This window comes from Trematomus bernacchii, unplaced genomic scaffold, assembly GCF_902827165.1.
Source record: "Trematomus bernacchii unplaced genomic scaffold, fTreBer1.1, whole genome shotgun sequence".
Classification (NCBI taxonomy): Eukaryota; Metazoa; Chordata; class Actinopteri; order Perciformes; family Nototheniidae; genus Trematomus; species Trematomus bernacchii.
Window position 1 is genome coordinate 4,416,154 of NW_022987828.1, and position 26,713 is coordinate 4,442,866.

Sequence of the window (26,713 nt, forward strand, 5' to 3'; positions counted from 1 at the left end):
TTTTTTGTTGAAACAAGGGCACTGTATCGTCATATGTAATGCTGAGTCATTGCATACTTCTTCACTTTATTCCTAGGGATCAAATGATGTACCAGTTGGACATGCTTAACTAAATGCCTACGTCAATAAGTATTCAATATTCCTATTGTTAATTATTAACACTAAGATAACAATAAAGACAGCATGTGATGTAGCTCAGATTGTGTCAAATACTAGACTGAGATTTGTTCCAAATAAATTGTTATTTAATGCCATGTAAGTATTGTATTGTAAGAATTGTATTTTAAGAAAGAGGCTTTAGCTGAAGAGGTAACCAGTATTCTGCTGCACTCTGCTGGTGGTGAATGTGTAGTACAGTTTACAGAGCTTGATGTCTGATGCTTTGTACATGAAAGTCAATTTATATCTGCTCACTTACAGAAGGTAATATTTTTCTGCATAATAAAAGTCTTATCCTTTTCCTTTATATTCACAAGTTCAGGAATGACAGTGCTAAGTCCTGTCAATTGTATGTTACTCCCTGTAAATAGATATACAGTATATAATCTATAGTTAGAAAAGTAAGGGGAGGGAAAAAAAGGTTCCCATCGCGCCAAAGGAAGTGGTATTGACACCACGTGACTTCTATACTCATTTATCATTGGAGGAGGCTCGAACCCACTCCCATCACATCCGCGTGTATTTCCCGCGAACGGGTTGAGCTCGCGCTGTGACGCTGAAGCTGGGTGCTCTTTGCTGTCGGTAGGATTATCTTAAAAACACACTGAAAACAGAGTTAAAACTCGCAAACATGGCGAAGCAAAGCTCCCTTTTCAATTTTTTCGCCAAGTCTCCGCCGCCGGTCTCCAAGTCGAAGCCGAGTCCCTCTCCCACCGAGGCGGACCTGCCTTCCTCCGTGTTGAAGTCCAGCTCCTCTCCAAAGGAGACAGCTAAACAAACACCACAACAACCTGCCAAGACCAACAAAGTAAAAGTGAAGAGTAAGGACAAGTCCACTAAAGGAGGGTTCAGCAAACTGTTTGGCGACAAGGCCGCAACGGCCAAACAGAGGTGAGTTAGCCGGGATTATGTTGGGAGCGGTGTAATTGCTGGAGACACGTTTTGCACTGTTTCCCTCTCTACCGACGATTGCTGCAAGTCCCCCCCCCCCCCAAAATGCGTTTGGTTGATAAAAAAATAAGCAGTTTTTTTTTAGTTGCTCAAACCAATAAAAACATATACGTTACTTTTCGTGTTCACTTTCGTGTTGAATGGTTTAGGCCCAAAATACATGTCTGACCTACTGCTAAATTATGAACCATCCAGAACTCTCAGGTCTTCAGGGACTGGTCAGCTTTCTGTCCCCAGAGTCAGAACTAAACATGGTAAAGCAGCATTCAGTTATTATGCTCCAAATATCTGGAACAAACTCCCAGAAACCTGCAGGTCCGCTGCAACTCTTACTACTTTTAAATCCAGGCTGAAGACTTTTCTTTTTGCCGCTGCTTTTAATTGAACTATTCACATCTTAAACTGCACTGTAACTTTTAACTTTTATCCATGTATTTTTTCTTTTAATGTTTATTTTATTATCTTTTCTTTTTAATGACTGATTTTAAATGCCATTTTCATAATGTCTTCCATTTTTGTAAAGCACTTTGAATTGCCTTGTGTTGAAAGGTGCTATATAAATAAACTTGCCTTGCCTTGCCTTCACATAACGAATATGGTCATCATGCTTGAAACGTGAACATTCCTTCGTTCCTTAGTCGAATACAACTAATGTCTATTTTTTTAACAAACTAGTAGTATAAAAAGAATAAATGAGAAGTATACAAATGAATGTCACTTGTCATAGATATGGCAAAGTCGACCGTTTGAAGTGAAAACCGCAACCGAGCTGATGCAGAGGTGGTTTTTGTGTTAAGTGAATTCATGGCATCTCCCCTCCTCTGAATACATTAGATTGTGTGTGTAGTTTTTAGGAAATGTCAACAATATAACACATTTCCCATTAGCCAGCATTTGACCTTATTTAAATGTAGGCATTTGACAGCTTCAAACAGAAAAAAGAAAAGAAACTGCAATGTTGTGTAACATTTAAGAAAAAACTCGAAGAGAAATATGCACCTGCACGTAAAAAGCTATTTGGCATTTGCATTATATGGAGGTATTAATCTCATTTTAGTCCAAGTATTTAACTTTAATTGTAGATGTGAAGATGTGTTCCAGTTTCATAGAAAGTTGAAAAGTTAATGCATTGTGCATTTGACACAATCTAAGCTTAGATGCCAATAGCTAGCAGCAGTAGTTCGAAACAGTAAAACAGCTTTGTTCTCAAAAAGCTTTTTATTTTCTCTTCCTACAGCAACAACACATGCACATTCAGTGCTGGCGCCCTTGTGTGGGCAAAACTGGAGGGACACCCCTGGTGGCCATGCATGGTGGTACCCCAACCACTGTCCGGACAGCAGATGAGGGGCAAGGGTCGGGCCCAACGCATACATGTCCATTTCTTTGATGAACCCGCTACTAGAGGATGGGTCAGCACCAAATATGTCCGAGATTACCAAGGTTAGCTCTATTTAATGATAGTTATTAGAGATGCACCAATGGGCCGGTCACGGTCGTGGAGCAGGCCCATTGGACGAGCGGAAGTTAACATAATATAGTACACACACTTTACATTCTTGTAAATCGATAATTTTTTTGTTTATAAGTCCCTAGTTTAAGTGTTGACTATAATATACCTAAAAACTCAGTATAGAATATTTGTTTCTCTTATTCTTCTCTGATATCATTAAACATACAATAACATTTTCCATTCAAAAACGTTTCCCCAATTGTTTGTGTATTTTGAACAATTATAGTTTTTAGAGAGGAAGAGAATTGGAATTGGCCCTGAAAATTGCAATCGGTATATATCCAATAATTATAAGGTTAAAGCTGTGACTATTATCTCACGAGTTATTATTTGTTGTAGTTGCCTGAGTTATCTTTTGTACTGTTTTGCAGGCTCGGACAGCAAGGATGCTAAAATAGGCGGGGTGTGCTTCAGCGGCAAACCTGTGATCCGCCGTGCAATGGAGCTCGCTGATCAAGGTTTGTTCGACAGTCCAGATAAAAGACTAAAGATCCCTCTCTGTATGGATCCCTCTGATGATGATGAGGAGGGGGAAGAGGAAGAAATGGAGGTAACATGATTATAATTAACTACAATGTTGATAATATGAAATAAAAGGAGATGAAACATTTTTAATGAATAACTTTAGTCAAAATGTTTTTCATCACTAGTAAAAGATGCACATAGTGTGTTTGTGATATCTGATACGCTCAGTAATGGTGGTTACATTTTTTATTTATTTACCTGTCCTATTTTTATTATATTTTCAGCTAGACAAGTCTGCGTTGACTGATGATGAGCTCACTGATGAAGAGCTCACTGATGAGGACGAACCGATCAATGAGAAAGGGAAGTCGGCCAAAGTCAGTCTACGGTCATCCCGGGCTTCAACAGGAAGTGGAAATAAAGCCAAGCGCCGCCGCATAGTTGTAGCTTCAGATAGTGGTGGATCAGACGAGGAATTCAAACCAGAACAGGCTGCGTCCAGCAGCGAGGACGAGGGGGAAGAAGCAACGGTGGCCAGTGAAGACGACGGAGGCGGCGAGATCACAAATGATTCCGAAGCAGAAAGCCCCATCAAGCCTGCAAAGCGCAAACGTCCTGAAGAAAAGTCTGCTTCAACAAAATCTAAGATACCAACTACTCCGTCTATCGCACCAAAACGCTTTCCAGCAGCTGTCGCAGACGACACAAAGTCTCGTCTGTCGGCCTTCTCTGCCCCCGACAACATTGATAGCCAAGCAAACGGATCAGGCACCGGTGTTAGCGCCACCATTTGGGACCACGAGAAGCTGGAGTGGTTACAGGATGGCAGGAGGAAAGACACCCGAAGGCGGCGACAGTCAGAGGACGACTATGATTCCTCCTCCTTGTATGTGCCAGAAGACTTTCTCAACAGAACCACTCCTGGTATGCGTCGGTGGTGGCAGCTCAAATCTGAAATGTTTGATACAGTCCTTTTCTTTAAGGTGGGGAAGTTTTATGAGCTCTACCACATGGATGCTGTGATCGGAGTCAACGAGATGGCACTAACGTTCATGAAGGGGACCTGGGCACACTCGGGCTTCCCAGAGATCGGCTTTGCGCGTTTCTCAGATGTACTGGTTCAGAAAGGCTACAAAGTGGCTCGTGTGGAGCAGACTGAGACCCCAGACATGATGGAAGCGCGCTGTAAGAAAATGGCTAGACCCACCAAGTTTGACCGCGTGGTGAATAGAGAAGTGTGCCGCATTATCACACGTGGCACCCAAACCTACAGCGTGTTAGACGGGGCTCCGTCCGAGAGTCAGAGCAAGTTCCTGCTGAGTTTAAAGGAAAAGGCTGAAGAGGAAAGCTCGGGGCGCTGCCGTACTTACGGAGTCTGCTTTGTAGATACCTCTGTGGGTTATTTCCATGTCGGTCAGTTCCCAGATGACCGACACTGCTCACGTCTGCGCACCCTGATAGCACACTTTGCCCCTGCTGAAGTGCTCTTTGAAAAGGGGAACCCATCTGTTGAAACACGCAAAATATTTAAAGCCTCTCTGTCCTCTGCTCTGCAGGAAGGGCTTAATGCTGGCACACAGTTCTGGGATGCTCAAAAGACTCTGAAAAACCTCTCTGAAGAAGATTACTTCAGAGAGACCGCTGGCAAGGATCAGGGGAAAGGGAAAAACGCTCTTCCTACTCTTCTAAAAAAGATGACCTCCAAGACGGATTCACTGGGCCTTACTCCTAAAGAGGGCCATGAGCTGGGACTGTCAGCACTGGGAGGATGTATTTTCTATCTGAAGAAATGCCTGGTAGACCACGAGCTGCTCTCTTTGGCCAACTTTGAAGAATATGTCCCTGTTGACGTTGAGCTGGAGAAAGCTGCAGGACGTGACAATTTCTTTTCCCGGACTCGTCAGCGGATGGTCCTTGACGGAGTAACTTTAGCAAACTTGGAAATCTTTCAGAACGGCTTAGGAGGAACTGAAGGGACGCTGCTGGAGCGCTTGGACACCTGCTCTACCCCATTTGGCAAGAGGCTGTTGAAGCAGTGGCTCTGTGCTCCTCTGTGTAACCCGTCATCCATCAAAGACAGACTGGACGTGGTGGAGGAGCTGATGGCAGCTCAGGCCCAGGCCACTGAGGTTTCAGACCTGCTGAAGAAACTCCCAGATTTGGAGCGTCTTCTGAGTAAAATCCACAGCATCGGCACTCCTCTGAAGGGCCAGGATCACCCTGACAGCAGAGCAGTTCTCTATGAGGAGGTCACATACAGCAAGCGCAAGATCACAGACTTCCTCTCAGCACTGGAAGGTTTCAAAACGATGCAAGAGATCATCACTGTCCTCGCTCCAGTCGCAGGCAACTCTCAATCCAAGTTGCTCCATCAAGTTGTCAGTCTGAAAGGTGACAAGGACGGCCTCTTTCCCGATCTCTCTGCTGAACTCAAACGCTGGGACAAAGCCTTCGACCATAACAAAGCCCGCACCACCGGCGTCATCACACCCAAAGCCGGCTTTGACCCAGAGTTCGACGAGGCTCTGTCCTCCATCAAGGACTGTGAGCGAGAGCTGCAGGATTACCTGGACCAACAGAAGAAGAGGGTTGGCTGTAAAAACATGTCCTACTGGGGGACCGGGCGAAACCGGTTCCAGATGGAGGTGCCCGACAGCATCTCGGATAGAAATATTCCCGAGGAGTACGACGCGAAGTCTACAAAGAAAGGCTGGAAGCGTTATGTGACAAGGGAATCTGAGCGGCTGTTCTCAGAGCTGCAAGGATATGAGGAGAAGAGAGACGCTGCCCTGAAAGACTGCATGAGGAGGCTCTTCTACAACTTCGACAAGAACTACAGAGACTGGAAGACTGGTGTGGAGTGCATGGCAGTGCTCGGTGATTACATTATTATTACTTATTCGATTCATTATTTTTACAGTCAAGTTTATCCTTTCATACCTTTGTGTTACTGCAGTAAGAAACACACAAGTAATTGTTCATATGAGTGAAATTTCCTTTTAAGTTTTTGAGAAAGAAACGGCTCCCTTGGCCTTTTGAAAACAAGTGTGCATTGCAGGTGTCTGCTCTAAATTCATTTCCTGCTAATGTTACAGAAACACCTCCATAATGTGCATGTAATATGATGCTGCAGCAATCTAAGTGCTTCCTGCTGTCATTCTATAACCATGCCATCATTCCACTTGGCTAAGTTGGCACTAATAAGTTTGTTTTCCTCTCTAATGGAGATTGTGCACTGTTGTCTCTCCTGACATAGGGAGAGATAATTACATGGTTTAGTTCTCATCTCCAAAATAATGTGCTTATAATGTGTTTCCTGCCACTGGGCCATCAAACAACCACTTTGGTTTTATTTATTTAGTTTTAAGAGCTGCAAATTCATCCCATAAAATCTAAAGAAAACAGGAAGCTAATTATCATCTTTAGAGTTTTAAAGGACATCTGCTCCAGTTCCTAACTTGTATGACTTATCATGTTTTCAGATGTGCTGCTAGCCTTCTCCCGCTACAGTCAGGGTGGAGACGGCTCCATGACCCGCCCACAGGTGGTGCTCCCCGAGGGTGATGACCAGGTAGCACCCTTCCTCGACCTCACCGGATCCCGTCACCCCTGTGTCACCAAGACCTTCTTTGGGGACGACTTCATCCCGAATGACGTCTTCATCGGCTGCCCTGGCAGCAGTGAGGCTGGTGAGAACGGGCAGGCCTCCTGCGTCCTCGTCACCGGGCCAAACATGGGGGGGAAGTCTACCCTCATGAGACAGGTGGGTTTATTTATCTAACTGAACATTTATTTTGTGTTTAAACAGGAGTTGTTAGACTGGAAGTAATCTGAATGTTTAGATCCACATGGACAGTGCAGGTCTGTTTGAAGTCTCTGTTTGCCTTTTATTGAGATACCGTGTCGCTCTTTTTCTCCGCAGTGTGGACTTGTGATCATCCTCGCTCAGCTGGGTTGCTACGTCCCCGCCGAGAGCCTGCGCTACACGCCTGTCGACAGAGTCTTCACTCGGCTGGGAGCCTCAGATCGTATCATGGCTGGTAACGTCAAAAACCTCTGAAATGCAAATGGGGAAATATCTTAATCGTTCACCTAATGATGTAATAATGTATTTTGTAATGTGTTCTTTAGGAGAGAGTACCTTCTTTGTGGAGCTCAGTGAGACAGCCAGCATCCTGCACCATGCCACCAAACACTCTCTTGTGCTCCTTGATGAATTAGGCAAGTCTAAATTGCCTATTACGGTTTTTTATAGTAACAATGAAAATCACAGACGGTCTCCTCAGCACTGCTTTGTTCTTTCACTGCTTTATGGTTGTAATCATTCATCTGTGTTTGCAGGAAGGGGCACAGCCACATATGATGGCACAGCGATTGCCAGTGCTGTTGTGAAGGAGCTTGCTGAGAAGATCTGCTGTCGCACGCTCTTCTCCACACATTACCACTCCCTGGTGGAGGACTACGCCAACAACCCCGCTGTGCGCCTGGGCCACATGGTTAGTACACAAATGCAAAACACTCAAAAAGAAAGCAGAAGCAGCAAGTTTTAGAACGTTTTAAGGCTAAAAAGCAAAATCATTTAATGATATTTAGCCAAATATCTTCAGAATAGTTTTTGACTATTGCATCCTGTCTATTTTATCTTAAATATGGGGCCAAATACGTTACTGTGCAAGTAAACTGCTTACTTATGTTAGGTCCCATATTGCTATTGAGTTCTATACAGTCACATCCTGATAGTGAAGCCTCTGGGAAGTCACTTTTCATAATGTACATCTTAGCTTATAGAGCCTTTGAGGTATTGTGTGCATTCTTTCATACAAAACGAGTTCCCTCAGTAATAACTTATGTTCAAACTGAGAAGTCATTCCTTGAAATCAATAGAAAAGAAACCTCATGTTAATGTGATCTGATGGATCATACACTGTTGTGTTGAACAAGAAAAATAAAATCAAGCCATATTTGTATTCTGTTCTATTTTCAACAATTACGTCCCGTCCCTTCTAAGGCGTGCATGGTGGAGAATGAATGTGAGGACCCGAGTCAAGAAACCATCACATTCCTCTACAAGTTCATCGCCGGTGCTTGTCCCAAGAGTTACGGCTTCAACGCAGCTCGCCTGGCCAGCCTGCCAGAGGAGGTCATCCAATCAGGACACAGGAAGGCCCAGGAGTTTGAGAAGAGCACCATCAGCCTCCGCCTCTTCAAGTATGTACTAGTGTTGAGGTTAAGACATTCTGTAGCTGCTGCAAAGCAAGACTCTAATCTTTGGCATTTCTTATACCAATTCAGTTTTAACTCTGCCCTCTGTCTTGCAGGAAGCTCTGCCAGTTTGCTGAAGATGTTTCTGTGGGCAACACACACTTTACTTCACTTGTTCAGATGCTCAACAACCTGTAGTGTAACAAAAAAAAGGAGAAAGGTTTGCTCTTAAGGAGTTCTGTTTGTCACCTGAAAAAACACTACTGTTATGATTTAATAAAGTTTATTTTTAAAAAATGACAATGTTTCATCTAGGAAATTAAACCCTTTTAATTCACGCTAGCGCCTACATAACGGTTATTGAATACTTCACAATATATTAAGTCTAGATGTTATGATACATGCATACATTTCAGTCTGTATGAGAACCCACAATCACCAGTACACATGAATGGGGAGGGAATGGGGAGGGGAGGGGGGCATGGAAACCATAAAGCGCTGCATATAGATACTTGTCTCAGCTTCAGTAGAGTAAAAGCTCAGAACATTCTCCAGCAACATTGGCAAACAAGGAAGAAAACCACCGAAGTAAACTTTGCTTTCACAAGACTTGTATCTTTTTTTTTTTTCCATGACCTTATCAGAGCGTCATCTAGTTTTTAAACAGGCCAATAATCAATATGTGCCTGTTCCAGAGGAATAGAGGCTAAAAAGTATCAATTATATTATCTATTGTAGTGAAATCAACAGTTAAGCAATGTACCACAGATGCAATATAATGCCCTGATCCCATCCTGCATTGTTTGATTTGGTAAAGAGGAAGTATTTGAATGATTTCATAAGTCCTGGCTAAACAAACGGCACTCCCTCAACTGTTCAACAACTGCAGCCTTTACTAAAGTCTTTTATTTGGCCCCATATTTCCTTCCTATTGTGCGACAGGACAACACAAACCGGACAAACATAAAATATGCATAGATTATGTAAAACAGACTGAAGTATATTAACTCCCTTTACAAAAATGTCCAATGCTACCACAAAAAGAACACAAGTCTGGTGAAAGCACATTTCAACATCTATTGTTCGGTATTGCAAATGAGTCAACATTGCTGGAGAAATGCTTAGTGTTTTCCTCTGATCTCTTTCACAGAAAGAAGGTAGATACTGCGACATGTATAATTACAGCAATTCTAGGGTATAATAACCAAAAAAAATGAACACATTTAATAAAATAAAGACATTCAAGTACAGTAAGATTTTTGCATGAAAATACAAAACTACACAAAAAGCATTAAAATCAAATCTCAAGTTTTGTGAAAGAAAAAAAAAAGCTGAAGTGCTAGGTCATTTTTCTCGTACATATCGATACGAGCACGTCGGATGCCCAGTGATGGAAGCATTGTTGAATTCGGGGCTCTTTGCCTCCGCATGAGAAAAGTTGTGTCATTTCTGACTGAGCGTCTGTACATGACTGCCGTATTTCCTTCCTCCACTTCTTGAAAGCAGGTGAGGCTTTTTGTCCATCTCTCACCAGCTTCCCTTGGCCAAACCAACACACCCACAAACCCTGAGTCAGCTGCTCTTCTTCCTCATCATTTTTTTGTGTCAAATATTAAAAGAAAAAGTGTGGCATCCATAATCAGACTTGTTTTCTTCTTCTTAATGTCTCCTTTTAGCATATTCATTTCCAAGTCTTTTTTTTTAGGTCACCGTATATGCTCTGTATTTTAGTTTGGTTTGTTTCACTGCACAACTTTAAAGTGTCTTGTGTCCATTACTGCTGAAGTGTAACAGGGGCTCGAGCTCAGTTGTGCTGCAGCGTGTTGGACTCTATAGGAGGGGCGGAGTCATACAGTGTGTCCGTGTCGTGAGTCGGCTCTCCGGCTAGTGTGCAAGGATTTGACAACGTCCCGGCACCACAGTCGCAGAAAAATCTGTGGGAGGAGGAATAATGTTTAGTAAAACTCCATTAAGGTACAGGGAAAAAAACATTAAATATTGCTAATACTGTTCCTTCTTTAATACACTTGTGTATGGAGTTACACACAGAAAAACAAGGGTTAATGTGGTCACTTTATTTTTGAACCACATTATTTGTTTATGGGTGGATAAGACTGACCTATCGTGTCTGATGAACTCCACGTCGTGTCCTTGGTGACACTTCTTGATGCAGTTCACACAGATGGCGTTGCGGTCTGTTGTGTTACAGGTGTGACACCTGTAGGAACACAAAGTGTTTGTTAACAATCGTAAAACAGACGGGCAGTTTACCGCGGGTCGGCTCGGTTGCGAGTGTAAACAGAAATTACCTGTAAAAATCGTGCATTGGGTAGCTGGTGTAACTTGAAATCTTGTACAGGCACTGACCTCTGCTCACAGCCTTTTCAATGGCATCTTGATTGTTCATTATTTTATTATCTGTGGAGATAAGAGCACAAAGAGAACGTGGTAAACTCCAGGTACATGTTGGTATATTAACTTTCAGACAAACTGCTGGTCTTGGTGATCATGTGAGTACCTTTCATTGTAACATTGACACCAGACGCAAGAAACAATCCCCCAAAGCGATTGTTGAAGATCTGGTTCCCCTCCAGGGTCGCTGTGGCGTGATTGGTAATCTCAATACCTAGTAGTGAAAAGAAAATTAAGTTAATATTGAGCTCCTTGTAACCATTAGCGAGGCATACTGTACTTATTCTAAACTTTTGTTTACACTTGTACGGTTGTTTAATTAAGACAGATTGAAGCCTGTGTGCATGTTGCCCACCTGCTGCGAAGCCGTCAAATATCCGGTTTTTCCGCAGTACGGGGTGGCTGTTGGTGCTGATCAGGACTCCTGCTTGGGCATTTCTGAAGATGTCATTTTCCTCTAACAAACCTGAAGACAGAAAACAGATCATCAGACACACAAGCCCCTGACATGAAGATGACATTTTATAAATGTAATCGCGATACTAGATTGAAGAATACGCAAAACTAAAGTTATTTATAAAAGATCGTGTCAATTTATCAAATGATTCCAGCTTTCTGTACAAAGTGTCGAACTCTTATGGCGCATTTCCACTACACGGCCTCGCTCGGTATGGCTAGGCCTCGTTAGGCCTTGTTAGGACTGGCTCACTTTATGGCGCATTTCCATTACAGTTTAGTAGCTGGGGTAGTATCTATAGTAACGCAGTGTCGGCGGAGCCGTGACGTCATCTTCAATGAGAACTCCAGAAAAACAACATCAGCCGTTAGCTGTTAGCACTCAGAGCTCACAGCTCCTCATATATGTTCAGAAACTAGACAAAAGTTAAACAAGTACAAACCACAGACTGTCTGTGTCATGGCGAATACAGTCGCTGCTTTATTTATGTCTGTATAGGCCGTTGTTGTGAGTGTGGACGGTCGGAGCATATACTGCGTTAGCTTAGCCAATCTCCATTTAGAAAACACGCATTTTAAAAGGTTTTTCGCCTGCCGTCTGTCTGCAGACTTGTCAAAGCATTAATTCATGGTTTTTACTAACCGGTATCAGTATGTTGTTACTTCGGCATCATTTTGAAACGTGTATTACAATTAAATCACGGTCAAATATGTTCATCTTGTTGTAGTTGTAGCCCCCTTGCCAGCAATTCTCTCTCTAGTTTAGCATACTCAGCCCGACCCGGAAAGAACCTCGATTTTATGGGGCCAGGAAAACTGAAATAGTACCCGCTAGCCGGAACCATGCCAAGTGGAAACGCAACCAAAAACGGGCTCCGCGCTGTAGTGGAAATGCGCCATTAGAGAGCCGTCTTTCTAAAGAGAGTCTCTGTTTGTCACACAATTAGTTTTTTAGTGAGAAACAATAAATGTAACAAAAATAAACAACTGTACGACTGTTTACAGGATAATCCCCACTGTAATCAGCATCCCTGTCGTTTCATACAATAAATGGATATCTTACCTCTTCCTCCGTTGAATATACAGATGCCCCCGTCTCTCCCATCGTGGATCTTATTCCTCCGCAGAGTGGGGTTGCTGTCGGTCTTGATCCACACTCCGGCCATAGCATTGTCAAAGATCTCATTGTCCTCGATAAAGCCCAAGCCTGGAAAACACAATGTGTCATTATTATGGGAACGGGGAACAACAGACTCTGTCAGGAGTCAATAAGTACATCGATTCAATTTAAAGACAATCTATCTGTCTTTGTCTGTATCTGACCGTTCTGCTTCTTACCCGAGTTGTAAACCAGAATGCCTCCATTCTGCCCGCCCCAGATCTTGTTCCGCCTGATCTTGGGATTGCTGCCAGTCCTGACAACAACAACACAGGGACAGTTGATCAACTGCTTCACTAATGCTAAATGCATTGAGTTGAAAATAGTATTGTAATTTTCCACAAACCTTATTTGAACCCCGGAGTACATGTGATTGTAGATATCATTGTCTTCCAGCACGCCATGGCCATTGTCGTAGAAATAGACCCCAACCTGTTGAAAAGACGGAGAAAATATAAATAATCCCATTTATATCTGGCATAAAAATGAATGTAATGATCACAAAAGATTCAAAGCAAGCCAGTCTGACAATTCAATTTGCCATTGCAACAGTCAGTCTCATGAAGGTGTATAGAGAGTCAGTCACTTTATTTGTCTTCATTAAACTTGTAGCCCGTAATGGTACCTGCTTCCCGCTGTGTATCCGGTTCCTCCGCAGCACTGGCGTACTTCCCGTTGTCACCCACACTCCTGCCAGCGTGTTGCTGTACACCTCGTTCTCCTCGATGACGCCTTGTCCTTTTTCATGCTGAGGGAAACAAAACTAAATGTAAGCAAAGGAACTCTAAAGAAGTCAAAAGTTTAAAGAACATATTAATCTAGCTGGTGTAACTCCATGAGTCTTATATTTACCACATATATGCCTCCATGCTGGCCATCGTGGATCTTGTTGTGTCGGACGATAGGGCAGCTGTTCGTCCTGATCTGGATTCCTGCCAGGGCGTTACCGTAGATGTCGTTTCCTTCGATAAGACCCCGACCATCACCGAAAATATAAACACCACCTTGGTTACCATTAAAAATGGCGTTGCCCCTGTATTTGAAGAAAAAAGTGAATTTGAGGACATGGTACAACTGTAGATGGCCAATTTGATTGATTCAGGTGACACTTTGAATGTAGATATTTGACCTCTGACGGCCACACTGACCTTATTGTGGGGTCGCTGTTCGAGGTGATCCACACCCCAGCAAAGTTATTTGCATAGATCTTGTTTTCGATGAACTGCCCGCGGCCCTTTTCGTGCACGTAGATGCCCCCCGTCTGCCCATGATGGATCTCACACCGCACCACTGTTGGATTGGCGTACGCCTTCACCTCGAAGCCGGCTATACGGTTCCTATGGATGTTACAGCTCTCAAAGTAACCCTGGAAACGGAGAGAGAAATACAACATTAGTCTGTGTTATCAAAATAACAGGAGCAACTAACAGAACAAATAAAAGTCATATGCAACCAACCCTTTAAACTTAGGCTATACATTCTATAAGCATACTTTAATGAGAGTACTTAAGCCCACAGAGACACATGACAGCGTTCTACAAAGAAAACACCAGTAGGTTGTACTCTACCATGCCGTGATCGAATGTGAAGACGCCAACGTCTCTGCCATGGTGGATGTGATTCCGTCTGATGATCGGGTTGCCATGGTTCTTCACCCAGATCCCAGCCAGAGCGTTGTTTGAGATCTCATTGTCTTCGTATATTCCCTGAAAATATTTGACACAGTTAATTCCAAACAAATAGTTTGATTGTCACAGTCTAGGCGAGTTCTGGGACCAACTGTTAATAAATCGAGCCAGGTATATATGAGAATTAAGAAGATGGGCTCTGCTACTGTCGTTTAGTTATGCCGAGTTATACTTTGGGTGAAATGTGGGTGGGTGGGTGTATTACCTGTGCATGGTCAGTGATGTAAAGGCCAACATTTTCACAGTCACTAATGTTGCAGTGCTTTATTGTGGGACAGGCCCCCTGGCCGCTGACACAGACCGCTGACCCCACTGAAACAAGCAGGACGGATGGATTAGTGCACCGTGTCAAAATACACACCAGAAACAACCTCTGCTCAATCCTGGGAAACCCTCAGATCAAAAGTATCCAGAGGTCACAACATAGAGTCTGCCAACATAGAACGGTGATTCCCAACCTTCTCGTCTTGTGAGATCACTTACAATGAACTCATTGATTTTTTTTCAAAACCCTAACCCATTCATCCATCCCATCCCTCATCTCACAACACCTCTTATTTATCATGTGACCATGTTTTCAAAGAGATGGCCTATAAATAATATCTGGACATAATCCATTACAGTTTCCAACCTCAATACATTAAGTAGCTTTGGAGCTTCACATTTTCCCTTCAGATATTAACACACATGGCCCCCCCCCCCCCACACACACACACACACGCATATATATATATATTACACACTAACACTTGCCAAGGAGAGTGTGTCTGTAAGAGAGAAAGAGATTCTAGAGAGAAGCGGTGCGACCGCGAGTCTCGTGGCCGCAGCTTCAAATAATACTGAGACATTGGCATAAAGTCAATTACCACATGCCATGTAAAACTAGCCACGATACGTTGATCTAAGTACATGTATATTGCCAAACCCTACTTGTGACTCCTGTGAAGGTGGGGAACCCCTGAGCAGCGGACTGACCTGTGCACGTGCTGCGTATGATGCAGTGGTCGATGATGGGGCTGCAGTTGACGGTAATCTCGAGGCAGTGGTGTGCGTTGTGGTGCTGGGCGGATTTATCATCAGGATTGAACTGCGGCAGAAACAAAAACACTTCACTGTGACAAAAGTCGTTAAACCAACAATGACTTACAATTGCTTTCACACGTACTGAGTGAGTGCACACGTCAACCATTCGGCCTGTACAAACCACCAAAAAAGAGAAAAGTCTCACCCTAATGGTCATGTATCCAACGTAAGCATCTTCGGAGCCTTCCATGAATACAAACGTAGAGTCTCTGGTATTCTCAATGATGACTTTCTCGGCTACTTTTCCAGGAGCTGCACAAATAATCAGAAAGATTCAATTAGAGACTAAACAAAAGCACAATGAAACTGAAACCTTGACTTCACACACACACATACCAGCTCCGATCATCGTGATGGGCGACTCGATGTAGATCCACTCATCTGTGTAAATACCAGAGTGCACGAATATCAGGCCGTCAAAGTGAGGCTCCTGACCCCCACCCAGAGCGTCCTCGATGGTGTCGTAGTACTGAAGAAAACATCACAAGTCAGGAAAATGATTGGAACATTAATGTGAAAAATGAAAAGGCAGAACAAGTTGACTTACAAACATGTTGTCTCTTCCTTTGTATCTGGCAGGATTACTGTAAAAGTGTTCTGCAAAGCCCGGCTTCACGTGTGCTCCTTTATACTGTAAACAAAGTATTCACACGATTATTCGCAAACTAAAGAACAAAAAGACATTGCACACATTTTGGACAAGATGGGGGAACTTTCACTGGAGAAAATGGAGAGACATTTTGGTCCACAGATAACAATAAGGAAAGGTCAACATATCACAAAGGAATACATTTTAAAAACATAGTCCTCCTCTATGCCCTGCATACTGAATGTCACCATTATAGCCTGTGGTGTTGCCCTTTCACATGACATTAGCTGACTGTACACAGGAGGATTTAAAGTCACAACGAAAATATAGATTTAAAGATTACAAGAAAACAAAGTGGATCTTGCTCTCTTTCCTTCATTTGAGCATTTAAAGCTAACACATTCCGTGTCCAAATATGCTATGTGTAGGAAGACATTTATGCTTAATCAACCACAAATACATCACTTTCCAATAAACTTTAACATCTGTTGGCTTCAAAATACTTAGGAATGTTTGAGAAGTCAAGTTATTTTATAGCACAGTTAACGTTACGACATATCTAACATGAAGACCCTATAGTAACCTTAGAGAGAAGAAGTGCAGTGACAATGTGTTATTTGTTTCATAATAAAATATAAAATCAATAGTTTTTTTAACAGGGGCAAAATATATTTGCTAAAAATACAACAGACAAGCCATGAAGCAGGGACTTTGATGAAAGGTCCGTACCAGCTGCTGAAAACTTTCCTTCCACGGGTTAGGCTGCTCGTACTCTTCTGGGTTTATCTGGTAGAACTTCCCCGCCTCTGGGTGCATCATGGGGCGCGTGTATTCAAACACTTCCATGTAAAGCTTCTTCCTGAAATGAGATGGTAAAACCACAATTAACACAGTTTTATCATTTGTGTCAGAATTTCTCAGTACACAATACAGAAGCTCTTTTAAAGTAGCCTCAGTAAAAGGTCTGTTTTTACGTAAAGTACAAACTTGATGATTGACTTAAAAGCCAAAACAAGTCAAAGGTTCACACCCTTACACGTCAAGCTGACATTTGCACCACGGTTGAGACAGTTGACAGTTTAAACATGTTCACAGTTAAATGCCCAGGTGGGCTTCTGTGTTTGTTTGGGGATTGCAAATAAATACTGACTGATTATTTATTTTTTTATTCCGCTCCTTACACGATGAAGCAGTTCTTATTCCAGTTGTAAGATAATCTTCTGCTCTGGTAACGTTTATATTAAAAAGGCTCATAAAATAAAATGCACAACACAGTCAGAGGCAAATCACAGCCACGGTCAAATTGAAATAAATAGTTTCAAGCGTTAAAGCTGTGTCTTATGTTTAATAAACAGCCTGAGCAAAAGCAGCAAATAACACAGGGGACCCCCAACCAGACTCACCAGAGGATGGGGTCATTGGCCAGCTCACTGAAGCGCTTGCACACACACGCTGCACGGCACAAGTCCTGCTCCAACAGGTAGGAGAAGATCTTTAGCACCACCTCGTCTGGGAGCTTCTCCTGCAGATACTGCTCTGCTGGAGCTGCTGGGAGGAAGGCAGCCGTGGAGTTAGAATAAATAATTACACTCTGCTGTCAGTTACAGTTTAATTAAGAAAAGTACTTTTGTTTACCCTAATCTGAGTAGCATTGCTATTACAGCTTGGCTACCTAAAGTGAATTAAAACATTTAATACAGTAATCCAAGATGATATACATTTCATCAGTTAAAGGTGGGGTAGGTAATTTTGAAGAAACCAGCTCGAGTGCGCTAGAATTTGAAAATACACAACAGGAAGAAATCTGCCACTTCCTTACAGAGCCCCTCCTCCAACACACACATGACTAATGAGGGCACGAGATAAGTTTGTGCACAGATGGAAGGCTGACAGGCAGGTAGGCCATCCAGTTATTTTAGCCGGGCCGGGCCTGGTCATGCTTTTTACAGCGCCACGGCTTCCACAGGTGACATTTTTTAATGTATTTATTGTCAAAGCATTTAATATATTCATTGCCATCGGGATGTTAAGAGCATTCCATGGAATATAACTAAAAGTGTTTCTGAAATAAATTACATACCCCACCTTTAAGCTTTTTAAATGTTCACTTTATTTTACAGTGAGGACTTGAATTCATATGTTATTTACCCACAAATGTGAGCAGGCTGTACAGACTGGACGGATGCCTTTTCTTGTGAGGCCTTAATCGAGGTCTAAATTCAGATCCCAGAACTAATACAAGACCAGCAGGTCCAATCACATTCCAATTGCAAGAGCTGAATGCAACATAGTTTGACCAAACTGTTTATTTACACATTGGTTACTGCTTTTCCATGCAGTTCAAGTTTAGCCTTTATGGGGATTTTTAAAACATATTCATGAAGCGGAACACTTTGTTCATCACACATTAACAAAACAAAAATATATTATATATTATCTTAATTTAGAAAAAAGAAGAAGAAACAAAACGCTGTATTGTGTAAATAAATGTCATATTTGCAATTAGGCAGTAAATCTGGGTTAAAACAGATCATGTGGGTAACAGTGAGAACACCACAAGGCAATGTGCCCGTTAACTTTGACACCACAAGGCCTTGTATGATGAGAGGAAAGCCAGAACCAAATGCCATCATGTCTATAACGGATTCTTTGGCTAGAGCCGCACTGTATGAGAAAAACTCCAAATGCCACAAATAACAGACTATAATTTATACTCTGTGAAACTTGTGGTGCTACTTCATGTCTTGACCAATGAGGCTTTTTAAAGAGATGATCTGAACTTTTGAGAGGTTGAAACCATTAGGCATCTACTTTTCTGAAGCCAAGGTTAGTCTCGGAGAAGGGTGAACTCAGAAAAAAGTTCCATGATACCGATCTGTGTCAAACTGTATCACTGTGTGTACACATCTCAGTACAAGGATAACATAAGTGTTTTTTATTTACCTGGTAAATCTTGACACTTTCCTGAAACTCTTGGGCGCTTTGGTCGGTGTCCAAAGTTTTCTGTGGTTGAAGTGGAAGCACCCTGTAAAAGAAATTGGAGACATTTGAACATGAATTGTTGTGTTTTTTTAAAGATTAAATCTTAATCATTTATACAATCTTTTCAGAATTCCTGGCATATTTACCTCCATGTTTGTCTTTGTCGGACACACTGTTCTCTTGGGTAGAGACTTTCTTCTAAGTTGGTAGGGACTGTTCTGAGCTCCTGGACCGGATTCTTCTGCGACCATATCTGCAGGAACGTCCTCATCTGCATATGGTGGGAAAAAAGATTATTTGAAAAATGACGTTTAAATCGATTCAAAATATTGTAAGATATTAAAAGGGTCAAAGAGAACCATGAGTTTAATGTCTGATGAACCACATATTCATTATATAGAGTTGAAATATGCTTATTAAAAGAGTGAATCAGGCAGTGGATATTCCTGAGCTATCACCAATAAGCATTATGACTAAATACACAGTGTGTATTTGCTTGTTTACCTGTGTCAGATCTTTGCTTGAACAATCAACATGAGTAAAAACCATCAACTTATAGTTTACCATAATCTATTAGATTCAGAGCTTCCAACCCAAATGTGTCAATAATAAGCTAAACATTGTGACAACACATTACCAGAGGCAATTGCCTAAACAGCATTTGTCAGCAGGTCACAGGATAACAAAAGCAGGTTTTCTACATTACCTGCTCTGCTTGCTTCAAATTGATTACAGATCCTATCAAGAGGATTCAATCAACAGCACAACCACAACCAAATGGTCTAAATGCAACATCTATTTATAAGGCTATTCACCATGGCACAATAAGTTGATAGCTACCACAGATGGGAGATGCAAACTCTGTCTTGTTGTTGCTCTGGTTGCAAGGATGACTCTCCCCAGCTACTAGGCCAGTAACCACTACAAACACCATCAATGTAACAAACTGGGCAAAAGGCAACTTTTGGTAGTTGTAAACTCACATGTTGTATAGGGTTTACTGCCTTGTTTGACCAAATCAACACATTTAGGACAAGAGGCATAAATCCATAGCAATCCATATCAAAGCAAATATACAGTGTGTCAAATGGGGAAGATACCATAGTCAATATTATTTATTACCCACACTATAATCGTTTTTTGTTTTTTTTACTGTAACTTTAAAATGACATTTCAGCTAAGCTGTGAACATGATTTAAGACAAGGGAAATCCTAAAACAACCCATACTTCACAAAGATGAGCTTGACAAGGTATCCTCCATAAGATTGTTTTGGTTAAATTATCAAGATATTGCATGTGTTTTTACAATTATTTTTTTGAGAAGAGAAGAGCATTTGCTGCTGTTTGCCACTGAATTGATGATGTGGGATCCAAAACAACATGTCACTGGTCCATCTAAAAAACGTTGAATTGCATTTGGAAAGCAACCATTAATGTTACTGATCAGTGTCTCCCAGGTTAACTGGTTCTGTAGCAGCAGTGGCTTCAGCCATGGCAGCTATGGTTAACGTTACGAGCATTCCTAGCTAATGTTTACTTTGAAATATAGCTGTCAATATTTGCCTACATTACGTCTATGGACATACAATGGTACGGTAGAAAAAACAATATATTAAATGTGACATTAATAACAAGCATGATATAAACGCATTTACATTTTGACGCTACAAAAGGCTATTAGGCTGGGGGCTTTTACAAAAAACGCCAGGACGCAGATAGCAAGCCAAACTAATAATAACAGCTATGTTAGCACGGGCAGTTAGCATGCTACGACAACTTGCGATACCACTTGCTATACCCTTCCTTGCGGTTGTCGCTCATGAATAAACATCACCATTGTCTATTGCCTGTCATTATCTCTACTAGTCTAACATTATTTACTTAAGAATGACACAATTATGCAGTGATATGAGGTCAGACGGATAAAAGAAAGACCGAGTCGGGGCAAAAATTAAGCAAAACAAAGCGCGGCCTGATTGTTAGGAAAAAACACAAAAGCATCGGTGTTTCCTGACTGCACTGGGACCCGCTGAAACTACTGCTAGCTCCCTGACGTTAATTACAAAAACCGACGTTTTTCTTTTGCACATGCTAACAGTTATACGCGGACATAAACAACACACAAGCCCCTACAAGTTAAATACACAATTCCACCCTGAAGCCAGCCTTTTGACAAGCCATTCCGTAAAGCTAACGCTAGCTTAGCGTAGCTAGGGTTACCTCTTTCCTGGTGGTTCCTCTCCGGCTGTACCGGGCGCGGCCTCGAGACTCGCCTTGGTCTTCTGCTAACGTTACTTGCTCTGACGGAGTTCATTTGGGGTGTTGATAATCTTGAAATGTCAAAGCCTTCACAGCAGAAGAGGCGACTCTAAGCACATCGTCTATGTAATTTTCTTGAGCATTGCACGATGTGCCATCTTTAGCCGTGGCACCTGAAAAACTTATCGATGTGTGTTATTCCCGTTCCTCTGCACTGGTGTTACGTCTGGCCCCGTTCTACTGTAGCAGGAGGAGCCATAACAGACATGCACGGTCCGTCGGGCCTCAGTCACATCACATGGGAGGACCTCTCGTCGGTCACATCGCTTTCCCCTTTCAAGGCGGTCAATTCAACAGTGATTAGCCTACATTTAATTTTGGAGCTCAGCCATTCAAGCACCCACCATGGGGAAATGTGCTGTTTGTCCCATATTAGCAGTCAACCTCACATAATGTATAGGTAATACAATCTGTATAATAATCCTAGGTGGAGGTAAGGAGTCATGCCCAAAAGCACATTGGCAGTCTCCTAGGCTTACTAATTGTAAAAAAAACACACACTTATCAAGGAATTTGAACTTTCCTTCACCCAGAGCAATTTTTTAATGTTGACCTAATGTTATAAATGTATTTATTAGGATGAAGCCTTTGAGATGCAGCTTCTCGTTTTCAAGGGGGTCCCGAAGGTGAGTTGGTTTACAATGCATGATCTGTTTAAATACATTTAAAATAAAGGATATATTATGAGAACCCGCTGAGAAGATGTCCCTGGCAGTGAGTTGAAAACGTTTATGAGGCTACTGACAATGGCTTTAGCTTAAAGAAGAGGAAGTCAATAAAATGATAAATTATCCAGGCATCAATAGTGTGTAGTGATTTTGCAGACTTTGTTTGAAGTAATGAGGAGCGGATTTTATTACAAAGCAAAACTCTCCCTTGAATAATCTTGCATTGAGACTCACGATACATTTTGGATACAAGTGGCCAATATGCAATGATTTTTGTAAACAAGTTAAGATAAGATTCACTTTATTGATCCCATTATGGGAAATGTTTTAATAAACATTTTGAAAAGGTCTCTGCATTTGACCCATCCTAGTGTAAGGAGCAGTGGGCAGCCACTTTGTACAGCGCCCAGGCAGGGGACTGTGTCTTGCTCAGGGGCATCTCGGTGGTACTTTGTCGTTACAGGACTTGAACCTTCCAGTTCCCAAGCCAAGTCCCTTTACGGACTCGGCAACCACTGCCTTAGTTACTGTTCTGAGGACACCTAGTATTGAACAAACGTTCCTTCACTTTCAAAAGGGTCTGTTGAAGAGATTTGGCACCTGCTAAAATGCTCAAAGTGCTAAAGTGCTCCCAGGCAGAACAGCTTGACATGTCAGCAGTTCTGCTTGCTTTGGTATCACTCTGACCTGCTACAAGCAATTACAGAATGGATGTTTGGATAATTTATCAATTTTTTGTCAAAAGATACTTTAGTCTTCTAAGATTCTGCTACAGGGAACCTTAGGACAGCAATGTTTTATTATGTCTTCTACAAGGATTTATTCAAACTTTCAAACCTTACAGTGTCTAGTACACAATTCCATAGTGTTGTATCATGTTTCTAATATTTTGATAGGGAGGAAACTATTATAGCCAACCTGCCAGAGTTGAGGTATGACTGAACACTTAGAAAACCCAGTTTCTCAAAGTCCAAAATGACGTCTTTATAATGGCTTGTTATGTCAGTACAAAACCCAAGTTGATCACTTAATCGAATAGCTGATTAATCCTTGTAGCTGTACTTCTGTCATTCAAGTTTTTCAGTTTAACAGAAGCAATTTTCCAAAATAAGATGTGAAGTATTTTCTGTAACGTGGGTTTATTGATGGTCTCTCATTGGTCACTACATACAAACAAGTTGCAAAGTTGTCCACTAGATGTCTCCTTATCTCTACTTTGGTGAATTGACAGCATGTTGTGTTCAAGATGAGCATCACATTATACTTTACATCAGTGGCATGTGACTTTTTGTCTCTATTGTCTGAATATTTTTCAGGGTTTCATGCTAAAATCTGAGCTTTCTTTAAATACATCCTGAGCAGTTACTCCTGTCAGTCTTTAAACCACCCTCTTGCCCCAGGATGCTGCCATGGCAACTCAATTGTTTGTCATACTAATAGTATAAAATTGAATGTGAGAAAGGATCTTCGCTCTGATAAACTGAAAACGTAGTCAATGTTTTTTTCTCATATGGAAATCAATATGTGCCTCTAGTGAACATATTGTTATTTTTCAGCCTTTTTCTGGCTGTTTTAAAATAATACTGTATAACTGACTAATGAACTACCCACAGTAAATTAGTTAAACTGAGTTTCAAAAACTACCCTGTAACTGCCTTTAGGTGGCAGCATGCTCACAACCTTTTTTTTAGGTTTCATACACGTCAATAGTATTTATATTTTCTGATTATGCATAATGGTATGTTTTATGCCTCCAATCAACCCCATTCCTGTCAGCAGGGCCATCTGTGATTTTATTGCTCTGACCCATCTGTGATTTGTGTCTGTATGTCTGTCTGCCCCAAGAGGTTAATGCTGAATGACCTCATGACAGGAGTCAACTGAGATACTTGTGTCAGCCTTTGAAAGAACCCTTAGTCCCACTAACCAACATTAGTAGGTGTTATGCTACAACCTGAAAGAGTTCTTGTAGTGTTGGTTGTGTTTCTTCCAATGTTAAATAGGCAGTTATGTGGCTAGTTATGAAAATATCACTTTTTCTTTTCTGAATGGACTTTTTTTCAGTGGTAACAGTGAATGACAAACTAAGTGTCCTTGTGTTTATGAGGCACTAGGTGTTGTCCTCTGATGATAAAATGGTTGGACTCAGTGTTGCCATGGCTAGAAGGAACATTTTGTTTGCCCTGTCTTACGTAACCTTTATGTCTTCCTACTCCCATTTTCATAGTGAATCACCAGTCCGCTTTGAAAAAGATGCAGTAAAAATTACTTTACCTAAACCTAGATCATGTGGAGCTTAACTCTTAAGATATCCATTGTTTTTCAACACTAATCTGTTAGAGATATGACAGTGAGGCACATGTGTTGGCTTGGTAACCAATCCAGTATCCAGTGGCAACAGAGGTCTATTGAATGCTGGGTGCCTCTGTATTGGCTGCTGTGCCCACCACTCTCCTGTGTCACAAAGTCACAGATGCACATCCATATAGACGCTCTGAATAATAGCGGGGTTGTGTAATATTCAGCCAAGGAGTCAATATTGTGTATATGTGTGGTTGGGGAGGGGTCACCCGAGCACTGATGAACACAAATGCTCTTTGTGTTCAACAACTTAATGTACTGACCTGCAGGTGGTAGCACTCGCTGTCTCTGCCACTTGATCTGTCTCTCTATCAGATGTATACAAACACAACAGTTTTGCGCTTAAGTCTTTGTAAAGCATCCTCCCCTTGACATTATATTCTTAAATGAAAAACACATTTCAGTATTGTGTTCATTCTCTGCCATCATTGAGTCCTATCCACATCTGAAGGCATCCACTGGTGCAGCAGCAGACACAACAGGATAAGCGTCTTTGTCTCAGACTCCTGTCTGTCAGAGACACCCCCCTCCCAGCCTCCTCTATTTGGGCGGCTGTTACAGGAGGGCAGATGGCTCATTACCATAAATAGGACAGAGAGAGAGAGTGAGTGAGGGGGCCGTACACACCGACCAACAGGACCACGGCGCCCAAAAACCAAGGAAATGGGAGGCCGTTGCTAGGAGAGAGGAAAGACAGCTTTATGGCAACACAAAGCTGATTTCCCCATCCGACCTCATCTCGCTCCCGCCCCCTCGTTCCCTGCTCTGGGGACCGAGTTTTGAATCTGCTGGGTGGGGACAGATGGTCGATGGGCCCCACCATCTCTACCACTGGACACAGGCTACACTGACACAGTCAGACCTGGCAGGACTGAATCACACCTTATCCTGTCCAACCTATGAGGAGCGGGAGCAGGAAGAGCTGGAGCCCAGGCCATCAGCTAAGAATAGATCTACACTTGTTGCCCACAGGAAATGTGTGGCTGCACAAGAGATGATAATATGTTAAGAGTTTGTCTTTGTAGTAGTGATATATTTTCGCTAGAGTGAAAATCAATCACTGATGTTAATCACAGGACGCGCTCGCTTTTCTATTGCTGCTATCTAGTTACTAACCAGTTAATGACAATGATTTGGTCAATCCAGAAGTTCTTATATGATACAACCATCCACAAAACACACATACACAAACAATCCTAACATCATGAAAATAGTTTTCTTTTAATCAATCAGGCACAGCTAGATTATTTTTAATCCTTCTTGTTTATCCTAATCTGCATCCCAATTCATGTCATTGCCCTTGTTTTTAACGATGTTTGTTATGTGTATCCATCCATGGGAAATTGTAAAAAGTGCACTGAATTAGGGGAGAGTGAGGTAAGGTGAGGAACTTGGAAAGTACTACTTATATATATGTTTGTATCAAGACACCACCTCTGAAACAAAAGCACATCTGCTCGCACTCGACCTTTGGTTCAAAGGGCAAGAGCAGCCAACTGTCTGACTGACAGGAAGGAGGTGAGATCAAATGACAAAATTAGTCTAATCTAAATAAACAAACAATTTATATAAATAGGTCGTAATTATTGAATGGTCATCTAGATTACACACAACAATCTGCTAAATTAATATCATTTGCCATGATAATTAATGTGGGCTGCTGAGGTTTGGGACATTTTGCATATTGTCCTTGGGGAATTGGGGCGGGATGTTTGACAGTATAACATGCATGTGCTGGCAAGGAAGAGGGATGGGAAAGGAGGGAGAAAAAGGACAACTAACCAGAACGAGTGGAAGAAAGCGTGGCAGCAGCATGACAAGTAAGCAGAATAGAGGCGGTCCTGCATCACCTAGCCCTCCGCCCTGGTTGCATAGGAACACGAAGGCCCATGCCTACCCTGCAGACACACTCCTTTTCCTCTCTCCTCTGCCACGCTTCATTACCCAGTGCTCAGCCAGGCACAGAGAGGCACTGCACCACTTTCTCCACACTACAGCCGTGTGCCCACTCACAGCCGTGCAGCCAGGCTCCCCGTAGACCCGGGCAGGGTATAGCTGCCCCTCAGGCTTCAGGTCACTCTCACTCTATATGCATAGTGCAGAGACAACATAGGGAGGTTTGAACTGGTATCATAACACTAAGCAGTGTTTCTCCAACCTTTTGTTTCTCCAGTCCCATAACATGACTTCAAGGTCAAATTGGCACACCTGTCATGTTCCAAATGTGTTCATTAGGACAATATCTCATAGTGGAATTTTTTTCATACAAATGAACTGTCAACATTTATGTCAGTTTGATTACATTTCTATTTTAACTGTAGCCTCTTTATCCCTTCCTTTTAGCAACTTCTTTAACTGTAATTTGTATTTTACTTTTATGTATTTAAGAATGTGACACTTTTAGCCGGTGATTTATCCGCTACTTTAACCAAATGACATTTGCTGTCCCTAACTTTTGACTTACTATTTCTTACTTTTCCCACAATATGATTTTCCATGGACCTTTTTCAGGTATTACAGCTGATTTTATTTTTTTTTTTAAATCAGACAATACTTTTATTAAATAAGTTCAGCTAATCTACAACCTACCTTTGGGTACATGTAGGCTAACTCTGAAATTGTGGTTTCACCGATGTTCACAGTTGAACTTGTTAGATTATACATTTACAAACTGTAGATAAAAATCAATTTATCTGTCTTTAATA

The 26,713-nt window shown here is 41.9% G+C and overlaps 2 protein-coding genes across 4 annotated transcripts; one reads left to right on the forward strand and one right to left on the reverse strand.

The window, feature by feature from the left end:
- The first annotated feature begins 660 nt into the window (after nt 1-660).
- msh6 (mutS homolog 6 (E. coli)) lies at nt 661-8,627 on the forward strand. Its single transcript, XM_034152175.1, has 10 exons — nt 661-1,050; nt 2,348-2,553; nt 2,995-3,173; nt 3,373-5,965; nt 6,571-6,851; nt 7,011-7,128; nt 7,220-7,309; nt 7,430-7,584; nt 8,097-8,296; nt 8,407-8,627. Exons 1-10 carry the CDS (start codon nt 791-793, stop codon nt 8,486-8,488), a joined length of 4,164 nt encoding a protein of 1,387 aa, XP_034008066.1. The 5' UTR covers nt 661-790; the 3' UTR covers nt 8,489-8,627.
- Nucleotides 8,628-8,907: 280 nt separating this feature from the next.
- On the reverse strand, nt 8,908-21,170 carry fbxo11a (F-box protein 11a). Of its 3 annotated transcripts, none has more exons than XR_004557719.1 (22): nt 20,881-21,170; nt 18,806-18,930; nt 18,621-18,702; nt 17,081-17,225; nt 16,407-16,536; nt 15,636-15,719; nt 15,425-15,557; nt 15,234-15,340; nt 14,981-15,092; nt 14,211-14,317; nt 13,886-14,023; nt 13,466-13,683; nt 13,170-13,350; nt 12,943-13,065; nt 12,664-12,749; nt 12,497-12,573; nt 12,222-12,365; nt 11,058-11,168; nt 10,809-10,916; nt 10,658-10,708; nt 10,410-10,508; nt 8,908-10,224 (listed from the first exon to the last, which is right to left on the reverse strand). XR_004557719.1 is itself a non-coding variant. In XM_034152178.1 (22 exons), exons 1-22 carry the CDS (start codon nt 20,972-20,974, stop codon nt 10,095-10,097), a joined length of 2,640 nt encoding a protein of 879 aa, XP_034008069.1. In that variant the 5' UTR covers nt 20,975-21,169; the 3' UTR covers nt 8,908-10,094. The 3 variants fall into 3 exon arrangements, 2 of the variants coding, with proteins under 2 accessions (XP_034008069.1, XP_034008067.1); XM_034152178.1 differs by having other exon boundaries at nt 10,600-10,708; nt 17,081-17,222; nt 20,881-21,169; XM_034152176.1 differs by having other exon boundaries at nt 10,600-10,708; nt 20,881-21,169.
- Between the last annotated feature and the right edge of the window lie 5,543 nt (nt 21,171-26,713).

Coding starts and splice junctions, on each gene's coding strand:
- fbxo11a (XM_034152176.1), bottom strand. CDS start 20,974: ATGAACTCCGTCAGAGCAAGTAACGTTAGCAGAAGACCAAGGCGAGTC. Junction 10,917..11,057: donor ATTTGACGGCTTCGCAGCAG/GTGGGCAACATG, acceptor TTTCACTACTAG/GTATTGAGATTACCAATCAC. Junction 10,709..10,808: donor TGTCAATGTTACAATGAAAG/GTACTCACATGA, acceptor TTATCTCCACAG/ATAATAAAATAATGAACAAT.
- msh6 (XM_034152175.1), top strand. CDS start 791: ATGGCGAAGCAAAGCTCCCTTTTCAATTTTTTCGCCAAGTCTCCGCCG. Junction 3,174..3,372: donor GGGAAGAGGAAGAAATGGAG/GTAACATGATTA, acceptor TTATATTTTCAG/CTAGACAAGTCTGCGTTGAC. Junction 5,966..6,570: donor GGAGTGCATGGCAGTGCTCG/GTGATTACATTA, acceptor TCATGTTTTCAG/ATGTGCTGCTAGCCTTCTCC.